The sequence below is a fragment of the Globicephala melas genome, chromosome 1 (genome assembly GCF_963455315.2).
Source record: "Globicephala melas chromosome 1, mGloMel1.2, whole genome shotgun sequence".
Classification (NCBI taxonomy): domain Eukaryota; kingdom Metazoa; phylum Chordata; class Mammalia; order Artiodactyla; family Delphinidae; genus Globicephala; species Globicephala melas.
The window spans coordinates 92,967,267-92,983,894 of NC_083314.1; the positions used below are offsets into that span (position 1 = coordinate 92,967,267).

The 16,628-nt window shown below is 43.1% G+C and overlaps 1 protein-coding gene and 1 pseudogene across 1 annotated transcript; one reads left to right on the plus strand and one right to left on the minus strand.

Annotated features, from left to right (window-relative positions):
* The first annotated feature begins 161 nt into the window (after positions 1–161).
* LOC115859664 (importin subunit alpha-1 pseudogene) lies at positions 162–4,157 on the plus strand (annotated as a pseudogene).
* Positions 4,158–5,244: 1,087 nt separating this feature from the next.
* Positions 5,245–15,991, minus strand: HENMT1 (HEN methyltransferase 1). The gene is made up of 8 exons (XM_060301773.1): positions 15,967–15,991; positions 14,938–15,028; positions 13,088–13,216; positions 11,241–11,353; positions 9,362–9,496; positions 7,184–7,363; positions 6,459–6,633; positions 5,245–5,788 (listed from the first exon to the last, which is right to left on the minus strand). The coding sequence occupies exons 2-8, from the start codon at positions 14,956–14,958 to the stop codon at positions 5,378–5,380; spliced, it is 1,164 nt and encodes a 387-aa protein (XP_060157756.1). The 5' UTR covers positions 14,959–15,028; positions 15,967–15,991; the 3' UTR covers positions 5,245–5,377.
* Between the last annotated feature and the right edge of the window lie 637 nt (positions 15,992–16,628).

Below are 16,628 nucleotides of genomic sequence, written 5' to 3' on the forward strand. Positions count from 1 at the left end.
CTGGGGCATGAACCCGCATCCTCTGCATCGGCAGGCGGACTCTCAACCACTGTGCCACCAGGGAAGCCCAACTAGGATTTTTTTTTTTTTTTGCATCTTATTTATATCAGGGAGTCCTCAAAGCAAATGAATGCATTTAAGTGGGAAAAGTGTGCCACCTTCTGGTACTGAACTTCAATGATTCAGTTCAAATCTACCTCTCCCACATGATCCTGTGTCTGGCTCTTCTTTTGCCTATATTCTTTGGAATTAAGACTAAAGGAAAAACATATTTTATATTTTTTCAGTACTAAATTTTAAAAATTTGAAATACTTAAAAAGATTTTAAAGCATTGCATACTTTGCTTAAATAAGGCAAAATTGTTTTTAGTATGGGATTAATGAAAGATGCTGTAAGTTCAGTGATATGATGATTCCTCCTAGAAGAGACTGGGTGATCAGCATGATAAAGGGATTCCAGACAGAAGGGCAGGGCTGGACAAAGACATAGCAATGGGAAAACACAGCAAAGTATCTGAGTCAAGGATGAGGTGTGAAAGTAGGGAGCAATGCGGTGTTTCCAGGTAAGAATAGAATGACCAGAGTTTAATTTGACTCGTTCCAGGTAGGGTCACAGCATACAGGATGAAATGCAGTAGGTACCAATAACTGCAGCCATGCTGGCACAGAGTACATACAGTTTGACAGGAACTTAGAAACCAACAGATAAATGGGCATAGGCCCTTGACAGTTAACTTTCAAAAGACAGGTGTATAACTAGCCTTCCCCTGGCTTCAAAAACTAGTCACAAAAGAGGTGAAATTAACATTTACTGTACCAGCTTGACTTCCAGCTCCTACAAGCTGGCTTGCTAGATCTCACCAATACTCTTAAATGTTCCCTATTTCAGGATATCCCCAAAGATGTGCACCGTATTCAATGATAAATCATGGTGACCATAGTTAACACCTGCATCTTCCATGAACATATAATCAAGATTCCACCGTGGCACTGCTGGCAGTGTTTAGTCCCTGACCTCCAGTCTACAACTGCTCAGCTCAGTCTCCACAGTACCAGCTGTAATGAGGTGATTTTGTTGGCACCTAAACTCTAGCTGAGGGTGTTAATTTCATTTGGAATAATTTCCTGACAGAAATGAGCCCCAGGGGCTTGAGAGCAATTAAAGAGAGCTGAACTGCTGGGTATGCTGTAGACAGGAGGGTTAGAAAGGCAAGAGAGGGTGGGGAGGTGAGAAGCTAAGGGAAGGATGTGGAGACTGGTGCTGTGTAGAAGTGCTCTGTGAGTCTTGTGGAGACACTGAAGGGATTTCACATCTCAGTTGTGTGGCAATTGCACCAGAAGGAGTGCTGTGAGCTTCTCAGAAATTCTTTTTTTATATTTATTTATTTTTGGCTGTGTTGGGTCTTCGGGCTTTCTTCATTGTGGTGCACAGGCTCCTCGTTGTGGTGGCTTCTCATTGCAGAGCACAGGCTCTGGGCACATGGGTTTCAGTAGTTGCAGCACGCAGGCTCAATAGTTGTGTGTCATGGGCTCTAGAGCACAGGCTCCGTAGTTGTGGCACACGGGTTTAGTTGCTCCACGGCATGTGGGATCTTCCCGGACCAGGGCTCGAACCCGTGTCCCCTGCACTGGCAGGCGGATTCTTAACCACTGCGCCACCAGCGAAGTCCTGTGAGCTTCTCAGAAATTTTTAAAGGGGTTTTGGAATTGCCCAGACCGTGGAAATAGGAATTACAGGCAAATCTTACTCAGAACAAGGGGGAGGGAAGTTCCACCTAATACCTGGCAACACAAATTTCAACCTGCTCTGGTGGGTGGGCCATGGTGGTGCCAGTGGTGGTAATCTTCCCACAAAAATCTGCAGATAAAACTCTTCCCCCTTACAGAACCACATTTTTCATCGTCATACAGTGCACTTTAACTCCTTGGAGCAAAGTTCGCTATTCGTAAGGCCTTTATAGTTACAAAACTGTGGCCCATTCAGGTGGTTTTCCAAAAAAATGGAACAGCCTGCCCCCCAAAAGGCCACTAGTTCTTGCAAAATTGGAATTTACTTGTACTTAACTGGGAACGAGAAACCTTTAATAGCTTTCTAGGAAGTGAAATGGAAGGGTTGGGGGCAAACTGTTGAGGGAGATTTAATTTCTTCTTTACATCCTTATGAGCAGTCTGGGTTTTTAGCATGAACTTGAATTACTATTACCGTTTTATTAAAAAGGAGATGTAGGGCTGACCGTGGTGGATGTTTTGAGGGCAGCCGAGCTGCCTCTTGTGGAAGCTTGAACTGGCTGTGTAGCTTTCTCCCTTTGTCTCATAACCATGTCCACCAATGAGAATGCTAATTCACCAGCCGCCCGCCTTAACAGATTCAAGAACAAGGGGAAAGACAGCACAGAAATGAGGCAGCGCCGAATAGAAGTTAATGTGGGGCTCAGGAAAGCTAAGAAGGGTGATCAGATGCTGAAAAGGAGAAATGTCAGCTCTTTTCCAGATGCTGCTGCTTCTCCACTGCAGGAAAACCACAACAACCAGGGCACTGTAAATTGGTCTGTTGATGACACTGTCAAAGGCATAAGTAGCAACAACTTGGAAAGCCAGCTCCAAGCTACTCAAGCTGCTAGGAAACTGCTTTCTAGGGAAAAACAGCCCCCCATAGACAACATAATCCGGGCGGGTTTGATTCCAAAATTTGTGTCCTGCTTGGGCAGAACTGACTGTAGTCCCATTCAGTTTGAATCTTCTTGGGCCCTCACTAACATTGCTTCCGGGACATCAGAACAGACCAAGGCTGTAGATAGAGGTAGATGGAGGTGCTATCCCAGCATTCATTTCTCTGTTGGCATCTCCCCACGCTCACATCAGTGAACAAGCTCTATGGGCTCTAGGAAACATTGTAGGTGATGGCTTGGTTTTCCGAGACTTGGTTATCAAGTACGGTGCAGTTGACCCGCTGTTGGCACTCCTGGAGGTTCCTGATTTGTCATCTTTAGCACGTGGTTACTTACGTAATCTCACCTGGACACTTTCAAATCTTCGTCCTAACAAGAATCCTGCACCACCCCCCTTAGATGCTGTTGAGCAAGTTCTTCCTACTTTAGTTTGTCTCCTGCATCACGATGATCCAGAAGTTTTAGCTGATACCTGCTGGTCTGTTTCCTACCTTACCGATGGTCCAAATGAACAGATTGAAATGGTTGTGAAAACCGGGGTTGTACCCCAACTTGTGAAGCTTTTAGGAGCTATGGAATTGCCAATCGTGACTCCCGCGCAAAGATCCATAGACAATATCGTCACTGGGACAGATGAACAGACTCAAGTTGTAACAGATGCAGGAACACTTGCCATCTTTCCCAGCCTGCAAACAAACTCCAAAACAAATACTCAGAAGGAAGCTACGTGGACAATGTCAAACATCATGGCTGGCCGCCAGGACCAAATACAACAAGCTGTACATCATAGACTAGTCCCGTTCCTTGTTGGCGTTCTCTCTAAGGCAGACTTTAAGGCACAGAAGGAAGCTGTATGGGCTGTGACCAACTATACACGTGGCGGAACAGTTGAGCAGATCGTATACCTTGTTCATTGTGGCGTAATAGAGCCGTTGATGAACCTCCTAACTGCGAAAGACACCAAGATTATTTTGGTTATTTCGGACGCCATTTCAAATATCTTTCAGGCTGCTGAGAAACTAGGTGAAACTGAGAACTTAGTATAATGATTGAAGAATGTGGAGGTTTGGACAAAATTGAAGCTCTACAAAACCATGAAAATGAGTCTGTGTACAAAGCTTCATTAAACTTGATTGAGACGTATTTCTCTGTGGAGGAAGAGGTAGACCAAAATGTTGTGCCAGCAACTACCTCTGAAGGGTTTACGTTCCAAGTTCAGGATGGCACTGCTGGGACCTTCAACTTTTAGACTGTACACCTGAGGCATTAAGTTGTTTGTTGTGTACTGTGTTTGGTAGAAGTTTGTCTTACTGTTTCTCTACTAAGAACTCTTTTTATACATGGTTTGTTATTGTAGCACTTTTTACAAAGAAACTATACTTGAACAGTTCTAAACTGTACATACTGTATGAAGCTTCTCCTCTCAATGGGTTTCTTATTTCTATGTGTAATTTCATATCTTGCAGTGCCCTGTAAATAAAGATTAAATTCCACCCTTTTCTTTACTTCAAAAAAAGAAGCAGATGTGGGCTTCCCTGGTGGCGCAGTGGTTGAGAGTCCGCCTGCCGATGCAGGGGACACAAGTTCGTGCCCCGGTCCGGGAAAATCCCACGTGCCGCGGAGCGGCTGGGCCCGTGAGCCATGGCCGCTGAGCCTGCGCGTCCGGAGCCTGTGCTCCGCAACAGGAGAGGCCACAACAGTGAGAGGCCCACGTACCGCTAAAAAAAAAAAAAAAGAAGCAGATGTAATCATTAAAAAGAATGGAGTACAAATAGTTGGAAGTGAATTTATAAAATATATTACTAATGATAAAGCTGCATCAAAATGTATAATACCATATATGTGAAATAATTGATATCCGAATAGATATTTTATCCACTGGAATTCTATGAGGAATGGTGGACTCTCTAAGAAAAGCAGTGAATTTGAGAGTCAGGAAGTTCTCAGTGGTGTTCCCAATGGCAGGCATTAAGGAAAAAGTTTAAAGTCTACAACGTTTAGGGAATTCCCTGGTGGTCCACTGGTTAGGACTCCCCACTCTCACTGCCAAGGGCTCGGGTTCAGTCCCTGGTCAGGGAACTAAGATCCCTCAAGCTGTGCGGTGCAAAGTTTGCTTTAAATTCCATCAATGAAAAGATTTTTAAATTATGTAAAACATTTCTTCCAGGACTTCCCTGGTGGTGCAGTGGTTAAGAATCTGCCTGCCGATGCAGGGGACACGGGTTCGTGCCCCAGTCTGGGAGGATCCCACATGCCGCAGAGTGGCTGGGCCCGTGAGCCATGGCCGCTGCACCTGCGCGTCCGGAGCCTGTGCTCCACAACGGGAGAGGCCACAACAGTGACAGGCCCGCGTACCGCAAAAAAAAAAAAAAAAAACCACAGGCAATGTTTTAATTATGAAGTTTTGTTCCTTTCAAATACCTGCATTCCTGTTTTGTATGTGTTTTAGGCTAAGTATTACAGGTTAGAATTTAGCCCAGAGTAGGTAGAAGTTTTAAAGTTACTCTACCCCCAGGAAAAGATTTTAAACACTACTAGATAATTCAGTTTTATTTAAAAACTCTTTAATGTCACATTCAACACACAAGAAAAAAAAAGTTAGGTGAGTTTCAAATTAAAAGTTACCTGAATTATGGCTGCACAAAGTTTAAATTCTAAAATGAGCCCAATTATTGCTAAGACCCTGAATGTCAGGAAATAAAGAAGGCTCAGTAGTCACCACAATCATGCAAGTCAACCTTCACTGCAGAACCATCGCAGTTCAGTTCTACTACATCAGCAAGGAACTCTCTCAGCTTCTCTACATTACCACATATGTGCCCCAGCCTGGGATAAGCAATGATTCTCTCCAGAGGTACGTAAAACTTATCTCCAATACAGAAGGGTTGGGGAATCATCTCCATGGCTTTGTCTGCCTCTGTGAGTACTGGAACTGGAGGGTCTGAGATGAATTTTCTTGTTGGGTTGCCAGTGTCTGCAGACTCAGGTTCCAATTCATGCTGTCTCAGACTCACTTGATATCTCCGTTTCATTCTGTTCACCTCTCGGTACACTAGATAAGTCACTACACGTCTACAGTAATCCATTTGCTGTAAACTCGGGTATGAGGTCGTATAAATCTGAAGAGAAAAAAAATGCAAAAGACTGGGAATAGAAGAAAATTTTCAAAACCACTAGTAACCTGTTACCACATTAGAATTAACTACGTACAGATTAAGCATATGTACATGTCAAACCCTACCCTTTGTGAATGCTACAATTATAATGGGAGTCCAGAACTATTGACATAGACACTCTTCACCATATTCTTTTTTTTTTTTTTTTTTTTTTTTTTGCAGTACGCAGGCCTCCCACCGTTGTGGCCTCTCCCGTTGTGGAGCACAGGCTCCGGACGCGCAGGCTCAGCGGCCATGGCTCACGGGCCCAACCGCTCTACGGCATGTGGGATCTTCCCGGACCGGGGCACAAACCCGTGTCCCCTGCATTAGCAGGCAGACTCTCAACCACTGCGCCACCAGGGAAGCCCCACCATATTCTTCATCATACATACCTCCCAAAACCAGAAACTGCTAATCCTAACAGATTACAAAAGCGGGAGGGTGGTTTGCTGGAGCAAACAGCCTGGAAGTATTTCTAAGACAACAGCAGATCATTCTCTGTAACATGCTTGGAGACACTGTGGGGCACGGGATTCTCCTCAAAAAAGGTCATCTACACTTCTCTATAGTAGGGACTCATTTCACCATCCCAATAAATGAACTTGCTCTCAGAGCCACAAAGAATACTCACAACTTCATAAACATGTTCGCCATGGTGCTCCAAAACAGCAGATTCAGGTGCCTTTGCTATTTTCCGGAAGACCCCTATCTGGGTACAACATCCAACATCCTCAGCTCCTGCTGGTGGTTCTCCCACACCAGTAAACTCCACAGAGTAACTGTAGTGATTGGCCACGTCTAAAGCCCTAAAGTCAAAACAAAGAGAAAAATCATTTTTCCAAACTATTGTTAAACAACCATTTCCAGTAGAATAGGACATGAAAATTACAAGACAAAAAACAAGCTGCAATTCCTCCAACACCACCTAATGCCATATCACGGGGTTTGCTTATTTCCTTTAAGAGCGTTAAGGCAATGACAGTGTCAGTTTCCCAGTAACCACCAGAATATGGAGCAGTATGCAGGGATGGACAAGGAAACCAGAAGGGCTATAATCCCAACTCCTATTTGGGTTTGCAATTATGCCAGAACATGACCATCTGTCATGCTCCTGGGAGGTAACTCCTGATACCTTCACGTGAAAGGTACCTGCTGCCCACACACCCTTTCCACACGTGCCTGCCTGTGGGACCTGACAGAGAAAATAACGCCCAAATGTGGTGGTTTCTTAATGATTATATGCTAAGTTGCACTTTGGGAATAAAATAGGAAATAAATTGTAGATAATAAGATATACTTCATAGGGTTTAAAACTCCAGCACAGTCACAAAAAAACAAAAACACTTAAGAACTTACCAGGTCTGAAACTGCATTCTACTCCACTCAAATTTGTGATCTGAATCTCTGAAGACTGCAGATGGAAACAGGGAATTGAAATCAGAGTTCGGTGTGCTGATGACAATCATGGCTGGAGACATGTACCCAAATACGACTTCAGGAAACTTCGCCAGATCTTCTGAATCAAAATGTTCTATTCTAAAGTGGTAAGTGAGAAAGATATGAGTAAACCTAGCTTCACTTGCAAGTAGTTTCCTAATTGATGTAGCAAAACAACTTCTAGCCATGGACCTCTCAGACCAGATAAGAGAAATATGGTTCAGCATTATTCACAATAGCCAAAAGGTGGCTGTAAACGGATGAATGGATAAGCAAACTGTGATACATACAATGGAATATTCAGCCTTAAAAAGGAAACTCAGACCCAGGCTGCACGCGATGACACGTATCATTGCTCCTTGGCTCTTCAACGAATGCTCTAATGTTCTCCATAAGTAATTTCAAACATTAGGCACCTACTACGTGCCAGACAACAGGAAATACAAAAGGAAAACACTCTGCTCTAGAGGACACATTACTAAAAACTGGAAATCTGAACACAATACCAGGTAAACTGACCCCAGAATAAGACCCTTAACTACTATTAAAAGGTCATTAAGAGACATCTTGGTTTCTGAATACCATTTCCCATTAAAAGGAACCAGAAATGGCAGACTGGGAAGGAAAAGTAGACAACCAGCCTGGTACATCTTGCTACGCCAGAAATAAAGTGCTCAAAAAGGGACAGACATATCACAAGGACACAGGAGCCAGCCTGAAGGGACCCCCACTGACCAATCTTGGGAAGATCTGAGCAACAAAATATAGTAAGTTACAAGCCATTTAAAAAAATAGAAATTCATGAGTTCATACTGATGATAATTAAGTGAGGTGGGAGGGCTACTGACTAGTAAATATAGAGAAGTGCTGAAATTGCAAAAACCATTTGCCACCATATAATGTAGGGAAATTTGCGGGGGGAAATATGGATGAGTGACAAGATATGTGTATGGTCTACAGTCTCCAGACTGCTTATCAGTTGTCAGAGGTGAGGGGGATGAGGGGGAGTAGTAATTGTACAGCTAAGCAACCACACCTTGACAGGGAAGATCAAAATTAACCTCCCCAAGGACAAACGGATATTGGTGCCTCCAGATGGAATGACCCGAGGATCCAAATAACATCTTCAGTGCTCTACTGTGTTCCAGGAATGCATAGCCTGAGTCTAATCATTAAAAGCCAAAAATGAAAAATATTCTTATTAAAAATAAAGGGAAGGGCTTCCCTGGTGGCACAGGGGTTAAGAATCCGCCTGCCAATGCAGGGGACATGGGTTCGAGCCCTGGTCCGGGAAGATCCCACATGCCGCGGAGCAACTAAGCCCGTGCGCCACAACTACTGAGCCTGCGCTCTAGAGCCCGCGAGCCACAACTACTGAGCCCGCGTGCCTAGAGCCCGTGCTCCACGACAAGAGAAGCCACCGTACCACAACGAAGAGTAGCCCCCGCTCGCCGCAACTAGAGAAAGCCCGCGCACAACAGCAAAGACCCAACACAGCCATAAGTAAATAAATAAATTTTAAAAGTAAAAATAAATAAAAGGAACTGGGGAATTCCCTGGTGGTCCAGTGGTTAGGACTCAGAGCTTTCACGGCGTTCAATCCAGGGTCGGGGAACCAAGATACCGCAAGCCCCGAGGCGTGGCCAAAAAAGAAAAGAAAAAAACAGGAATTGGTTATTTAATACTGAATTTATTAAGGGCAAAGGGTAAAACCTACCCTTTGGTAAAACTTGGGTAAAACCTACCCATTTTCTGAACCTTAAATGGTTCAGAAAAAAAAAATGTGTGGAGGGAGAGGGAGACAGCAGGAGAGCACATATACACAAGATAAAATAAAGAAAATGTTAATCTGTGAATCAGGATAAAGGATATGGGTGTTCCTAGTGCTTTATACATTTTGCATCTTACCTATAAACTTGAAATCATTTCCAAACAAAAAGTTGAAAAGGGCCAGTAAAAAGCCAATCCCAGCTGACAAGCAATTTTATTTACAAATAACTCAGATTATGACAAATATTTAGGACACTAAATTACTGAGACTAATTCATTCCAATTTTTCAAATGAATGTATACAGTAAGAATCAGTTTAATACTTACAATTCAATACATGCTACCAAATCAAATCCAAGCAAACGACAGTCTTTCTCCAAAACAGAACCGTGATACAAGGTAATAACTAAATCCAGCTCTCGAGGATCCAGATGATCCCCCATGCATGGGGACAGCCTAGACCTGCAGAAGCATTATTGCAGAAGGAACATTTGAACACACATGATCTGTTTGGAATATCTTACCAGCTACAGAAACTCTGATCCTCTGATAAATGATCTGCTTACATTGGTAAGTCTGACATGGCCTGTTTCCATGACTTGCTGTATTAAGCACAAGGTCATAGGGTCACTTCCTCTCTCATAGGGCATTTTTTTAATACATCTTTATTGGAGTATAATTGCTTCACGATGTTGTGTTAGTTTCTGTTGTACAACAAAGTGAATCAGCTATACATATACATATATCCCCATATCCCCTCCCTCCCTCCCTCCCTCCCTATCCCACCCTCCCTATCCCACCCCTCCTGAGCTGATCTCCCTGTGCTATGCGGCTGCTTCCCACTAGCTATCTGTTTTACAATTGGTAGTGTGTATATGTCAATGCTACTCTCACTTTGCCCCAGCTTCCCCTTCCCCCCCCAGCCCCCTTTGTCCTCAAGTCCATTTTCTATGTCTGTGCCTTTATTCCTGCCCTGCCACTAGGTTCATCAGTACCTTTTTTTTTTTTTTTAGATTCCATATATATGCGTTAGCATACAGTATTTGTTTTTCTCTTCTGACTTACTTCACTCTGTATGACAGACTCTAGGTCCATCCTCTTCACTACAAATAACTCAATTTCGTTTCTTTTTGTGGCTTGAGTAATAATCCATTGCATATATGTGCCACATCTTTTTTATCCATTCATCTGTCGATGGACATTTAGGTTGCTTCCATGTCCTGGCTATTGTAAATAGTGCTGCAATGAACATTGTGGTACATGACTCTTTTTGAATTATCTCATAGGGCATTGAATGGCCAATGAGAATAAGATTTTTAATATTTGATATTCCTCTCATTATTAATACTTTTGGTTCTCTCACCTCACTTTGGATCAGTGATTTTCAATTTTTTGTTCTTTAGAAGAAAAACATTCTTAAAACAATCTGTGGAAGTCATATATGAGTGAGACTCATTCAAACTGAAGGAGGCCTCGGGCTTCTACCCCAGTGTTGTGGCAATTTAAATCCGCTGCTATAAGTTATCTTGGTGTTCAGCATTAGACTTTGCTGTTTGAAATTGAATTTGCAATGCTTTGATTGCTATAATTACTGAATTGAAGCTATACTTTCTACATAGGTAGAAGCAAAACTTCTAGGTATTATTCACAACATACAGGCAAATCACTGTCGTGGTAAAGGCATTATTTGGTGAGCCTGGGGCTCTCATGTGCCTCCTTTTAAACAAGTTATAAAGAACTTGTATAAAAAACACTCCATCTGAGTGTAGAGAAGAAACGTTATGGACGCCAAGGCGGGGAAAGTGGCAGGGGGGTCGTGGTGGTGTGATGAATTGGGAGATTGGGATTGACATATATACAATAATATGTATAAAATAGATAAGAACCTGCTGTATAAAAAAATAAGTTCAAAAAAACACCACTTTATCTGGGAATTCCCTGGCGATCCAGTGGTTAGGACTCTGCGCTTTCACTGCTGAGGGCCCAGGTTCAATCCCTGGTCACAGAACTAAGATCCCACAAGCTGCCTGGCCATAAAAAATATTTTTTTTAATTAAAAAAAAAACCCACTTCATCTAACTATAATTAATAGTGCCACTAGTTTTACAACATCGTAAAGCAACTATACTCCAATAAGAATTAATTTTTTTAAAAAGTGCCACTAGTTTTAGACTAATGCATAATTATTTTAGAAACTCAGTATTACCCATTCCATTTAAGTCTCCCTTCATTGATATCCACTCCAACAAGCTCTTCAATGCACTTTTGGTATTTTAATATCATTAGGAGGCATACATCACCACACCCCAAGTCTGCAACCTGTAGATAAGAAAGAATGTTATTTCAAAGACATTATAGCCAGAAGTCACATATGATCAAGCATGTTTTTTTTTTCCAGAAGGAGTGGGTATCAAAAGAATTATACAGTATCTTTTTGGTAGAAAAAATAAACAAAAAGAAAATTAACCAGAAACATTGTAAACCTGGGGGGAAAAAAATAAGGCCTGTTAACCTCCCATGACCTACTAGAGTGTCTGGACAATAAACTAACTCAAGTATCAAGGTATATCCTAGGGGCCTGGCACAGGGAGAGCACACATGACAGGCAAGTGTGCTAAGAGGAATCTGTGTCTCTGAGAAGCTTCAACAAGATTTAGAAAAGGATGCTCACCAAATATACCAGGATATAGCTTGATCTTGTTAATCTAATCCCCTTAATATATATTCACACATTCTTAAAGATTTTTATTAAATCTGTTTTCTTCATCACACAACAGTCTTCATTAACCACAGGTAAGTTACCTATATTTCTGAACTCCAGTTTAGGTGAAAACGGCAAATGAAGATAACTCATGACAGACGCTTAAAAGTACCCACACCCAAAAAGATGTGCAATCTAAGTTGCACCCATGGTTATTCAGTAATTTTCCTCTTTGAGGCAGGCACATTTATGGGATGGTGGAAGAATGGGAACACAGAATTGAAAAACGAAAATCTAGTTTCAGAAAGCAAATCACAGGAAGCAATGAACTGTACTAATTTTTAAACAGTATACCCAATTTTCTTCCAAGCAGGAATTGAACTGAAACTATACTAAGGATACATGAGCCCCATCACTACCTACAAACTACATAGCAAAAAGAAGTTTGTAGAGTTTAACTTTACAAAACTCATGAGAGAAACCACCATTTTCCTTAAGAAAGTCTGTCATCCTTTAGCCTGTAACTGACCCTATAGACTTCAGATATTCACTGGGCCTAGCCAGCTCCCTTGGTCCTATGAAATCCAAACACTGACACAGAAGGGAGGTGTTACCCAGACAAAATCCAGTGCCAGCACTGATCATGAACCTTTGCCACAAAGGGAAAGCGAATAAATGCCAAGGGCTCCTTGCCTTTCCCCCACCATTATTACCTAATTAAAAAGAACCACAGGACCTATGTCCACAAGACTAGTCTGCTTGATGTTCGGACTAAATGCTCTAGAAACGTGGAACACATAAAGATCACATCCAATGGTAAAATGTCAAGATTTTCTTCACATCTGAAACTGGCAATGTTGAATTTTACTGGAGCTCTGTGCACCTGGTAAACAGGTTAAAGGTATCCACCTATGTTTTGTATTTCCAGAAAGGGCTTTCAGAAGGTACCATATTCCCCCACACTCACAGATGCTGCCTAGTGTTCCCATTCTTTGCCTTGAGTGATTACCTTGACTACTTGTCCCAAAATTCTCCTCCCTCCAAGCCCCTGAACATTGGACTGTATTCAGCTAAGGATCCCTCCCAGAAAATAGGCTGGTTTCAGGGTTCACACATTCCACTATCCAATCATACCACCCTTTTATCCCACTTCCGCTCATCCTCCTTTCTATAAAAGAAAAATCCTTTTTGCTCATTAAGACAGATGCTCTTCCTATGCAACCCTTTCCCTCCTTGCAAAAGTCTTTTTGTATAGTCTCTGCTTACTTGCTAAGTCCTTACTAAGATTTTTTTATTTGACAAAGCATTACATAAGGCATTATAAACAAATGTTTGGAAAGAGAAATACCTACCTTCTTGGGTTGATGTTGCTCCACTAATTTTTTAACGAATTGGTAACGCTGTTTGTATAATGGAGGATTAAACTTAATTATCTTCTTGTTGGGGACTTCTTCAACATTACCATCAACCACACTATTGCACTGAAAGTTTACAAACAAAATAAAAGGGGGAGAGGGGGAAGTGTTCTAATCATGCATGACTTAAGGAATTAAATAAGAAGAACGTTTTATGTCCCCCAACCACTTCAAAGAATACATAGGCCCTTAAATCATCTCAAGTCCTAAGATCAGGTGGCACTGTGCTTCCTCCACACTTCATTTCATTTAAGTCTCCTCTCATGTCTTTTAAGTGATTATCTGGCTCTAATTCTCCCTATAGCCTAGAGTCGGCTGAAGAGAAAATTACTTATGAATGCACTTAATAAAACAATTGTAAGTCTCCTAGCCACACGGGACTTTTAGTGGAGTGAACTGCCAAAGCCTGGAGTCCAGGTCGGCAGGAGGCTAGAAGCTGTTTATAACTGACAAAGATTCTCCTTAACCAAACTGAAGTCAGACTGAGCCGCCTTTTTTTTTTTAATTAATTTTTATTGGAGTAGACTTGTTTTACAATGTTGTGTTAGTGTCTGCTGTACAGCAAGTGAATCATGGGCCCTCTTTTGACTACACCTACCTGGACCCTATCCTATCTTTGGGTGGCCTGGCCCAGTTTTAGCAGGAATCCTGCTAAGTCACCCCCACTTGATATCTGCCCAATCTGTATCTGATCAAACACCTCATCCCCTGCCCTCGATGTATGATCAAGCTGGCCCACCTTCAGAAGCCTATCAAGTAGGTTTAGCAAGAACCCCATACCCTTGATGGGGTTCTCCTCTCTTTTCCATCCACTGATTCCCTCACTCTGCTCATACGCTATAAATCCCCCCCACCCCCCCACCCCCATCTATTGCATGGATTTGGGCCCCACCCCTCTCCCCTACTGCAGTGCTCTTATTGCAATAGTCCTAAGCAGTTTTCCTTTTTAATAGTCTTATTCAGAGCCTTTTACAAATGTCAAAATTTCCTTGACATGACCCCAGTAGAAAATAATGTCATGATTAACCCATAACTGCTGTTACTGCTGTTCCTAAATAATAGTCTTATAAAGGAATACAGTCCAAAAGGCAGTAGGGGGCTTCCCTGGTGGCGCAGTGGTTGAGAGTCCGCCTGCCGATGCAGGGGACACGGGTTCGTGCCCCGGTCCGGGAAGATCCCACATGCCGCGGAGCGGCTAGGCTCGTGAGCCACGGCCGCTGAGCCTGCGCGTCCGGAGCCTGTGCTCCGCAACAGGAGAGGCCACAACAGTGAGAGGCCCGCGTACCGCAAAAAAAAAAAAAAAAAAATCAAAAGGCACTAGGGCATTGCTGTCCAATAGAAATATGCAATCTTCTCATAGCCTACTTTTAATGTTTTTAAGAAGGTGTAATTATATTAACCAATATATCTGAAATATTTCAAGATAAAATCAGAAATGCTTGATCTGTATTTGAATTTCAAAAAAAAGGTACATTTAAAAAGATTCACATACCCAAGTTATTCCAAACATTAAATGTTTTCCAATAATGAAATTTTTTAAAACTAATATTAAAGTCAAGTGAAGTTCCGTTCCTCAGCTGTTCAAGCCACATCTCAAGTATTCAATAACCATGTGTAATATAACCATTTTATATTGTAAAAAGGACTTGAGCATCCGCGAGTTTTGGTGTGCACGGGGCGTCCTAGAACCAATACCCCAGGGAATACGAAGGGCGGACTGTACCTCACAGTACATCGCGAGGATGACTCTTCCAAGTCATACAGCAGGCCACGAAAGGAAGCCTTACCTCTATGTTGTTTTCTGCCATTGTTTTCAAGTTTCGTTGAGACAAAAATAAATATGTCTCCTTCAATCCCTAGGAATCAGCAACGACTAGGCTGTAAATACAATATACCAGTTTTTGTAGAAGAGAAGCCTGGACTGTATAGCTGCCTAGATCATTGAGAAGGAAGAGAGCAAGCTTTCTTCTTTCTCTTTACATTTAATCCACAGAATTTATCCAGGAAGTTCTGTTTCAGACAATATCAAAGAGGCTCAGGAAGCTGGGCATGCTGGGCACGCAAGTAACTTTCCGCCACGCCAAACACATGCAATAACACCCATTCTTTCCTTTTACTATTAGTTTGATACAAACTGAGCAATTTTATCAGTTGTGACTATTTCATTAAAGCCCTCAACCTCACTCAAATTGCTTTCAACTACTCTTTCACACATGGTCGAAATGAAATTTAAAGAGAAAAGCGTCCTAAGCAAGTGATAAACTAAAGGTGCTCCAGCATATATCCAATTCACTACTGGCCTTGAATTTAAGTTTTAGTTCTCTATTACACACCTCTATCAACTACAACTCAGTCTAAAAAGTAGGCATGTCAATCTAACTTTTGAGTTATTCTCTAAATCTAACTCCGAAACCCTCCTCAAGCGAGCCAGCGTTAAGGCATTTATGCAACTATTACCTTCGAGTAAGAAGTACCTCCAAATGCACAAGCAGAGCGCGGCGGCCACCAGCAGATACTGCAGAGAAGACCGGGGCCCGCAGAGCGTCGGCTGCATTTAACTCCGGGCCCCGCCCCTGACGCCTGCGCACGCGCCGCCTCGCCACGTGACATTACCCGCCCGCCGCCACACATGCGGTCTCCGCGCCTGCGCCGTCGGCTCGGCCGAGGGGCACACTACTCCGCCCGAGGCGTCCAGAGCCCAGCCCGGGGACCATCCCTATTCCTCTAGGCTCCCGGCTCCAAGACGTCGGTTTTGTGTCTCTTAACGACCTATGTTGGCGCATTCCCCAAAGCCATTTCTACGTGTTCATCCTCACCTTGGCGGGGGGACCACGGTCCCTGCCACATCCCTCCTCGCGAGCGGCTGCGACCCGCCCCAGCCGCCCAGGAGCCGCGACTGTTGGATCGAGGCGGTGCCTCGCTCGGGGTGTCCGCGGTCGCGAGCAGGGCCTCCGGCTCTGACGGCTGTTGGATTCGTGGCTCTCCCCGTGCGCGGCAAAGAGCTGAAAACAGTCCCGGCCAATGGAAGGTGGCAAGAGGAGCGGCCAGGCTGAGCGCAAGCCGCATAGCGGCTCGTGTCCAAATCAGCCAACGCTCCCATTCCCAGAACAATCCACAAGGACCTTAAAGCGGATCCTGGTCTGCCTGAAGTTGGGCCAATAACATCTGAACTCAGAAAAACCTTCAGACCTTTCAGCCCGTACTACCGCATGCTGGGCACGCAAGTAACTGATCTCTTAGAAAAGTTACTGTATCAGGTCCCCTGTCCCTTGCAGAGATTCAGATTAACACTTCATAAATAAGTTCTTTCTTTGTTGTACGTGAGGGAAGAGTTTAATGAGGAGAGGAGAAGCGAAGCTGTCTTTTTTTTGTGGGGGGGCGGATTTAGTCCTATTTTAAAAGAATCAATCTGGTTTTACTAATGAATTAATAAGCCGTTAACATACCATAAATCATATATTCAGAAATAATATATTTT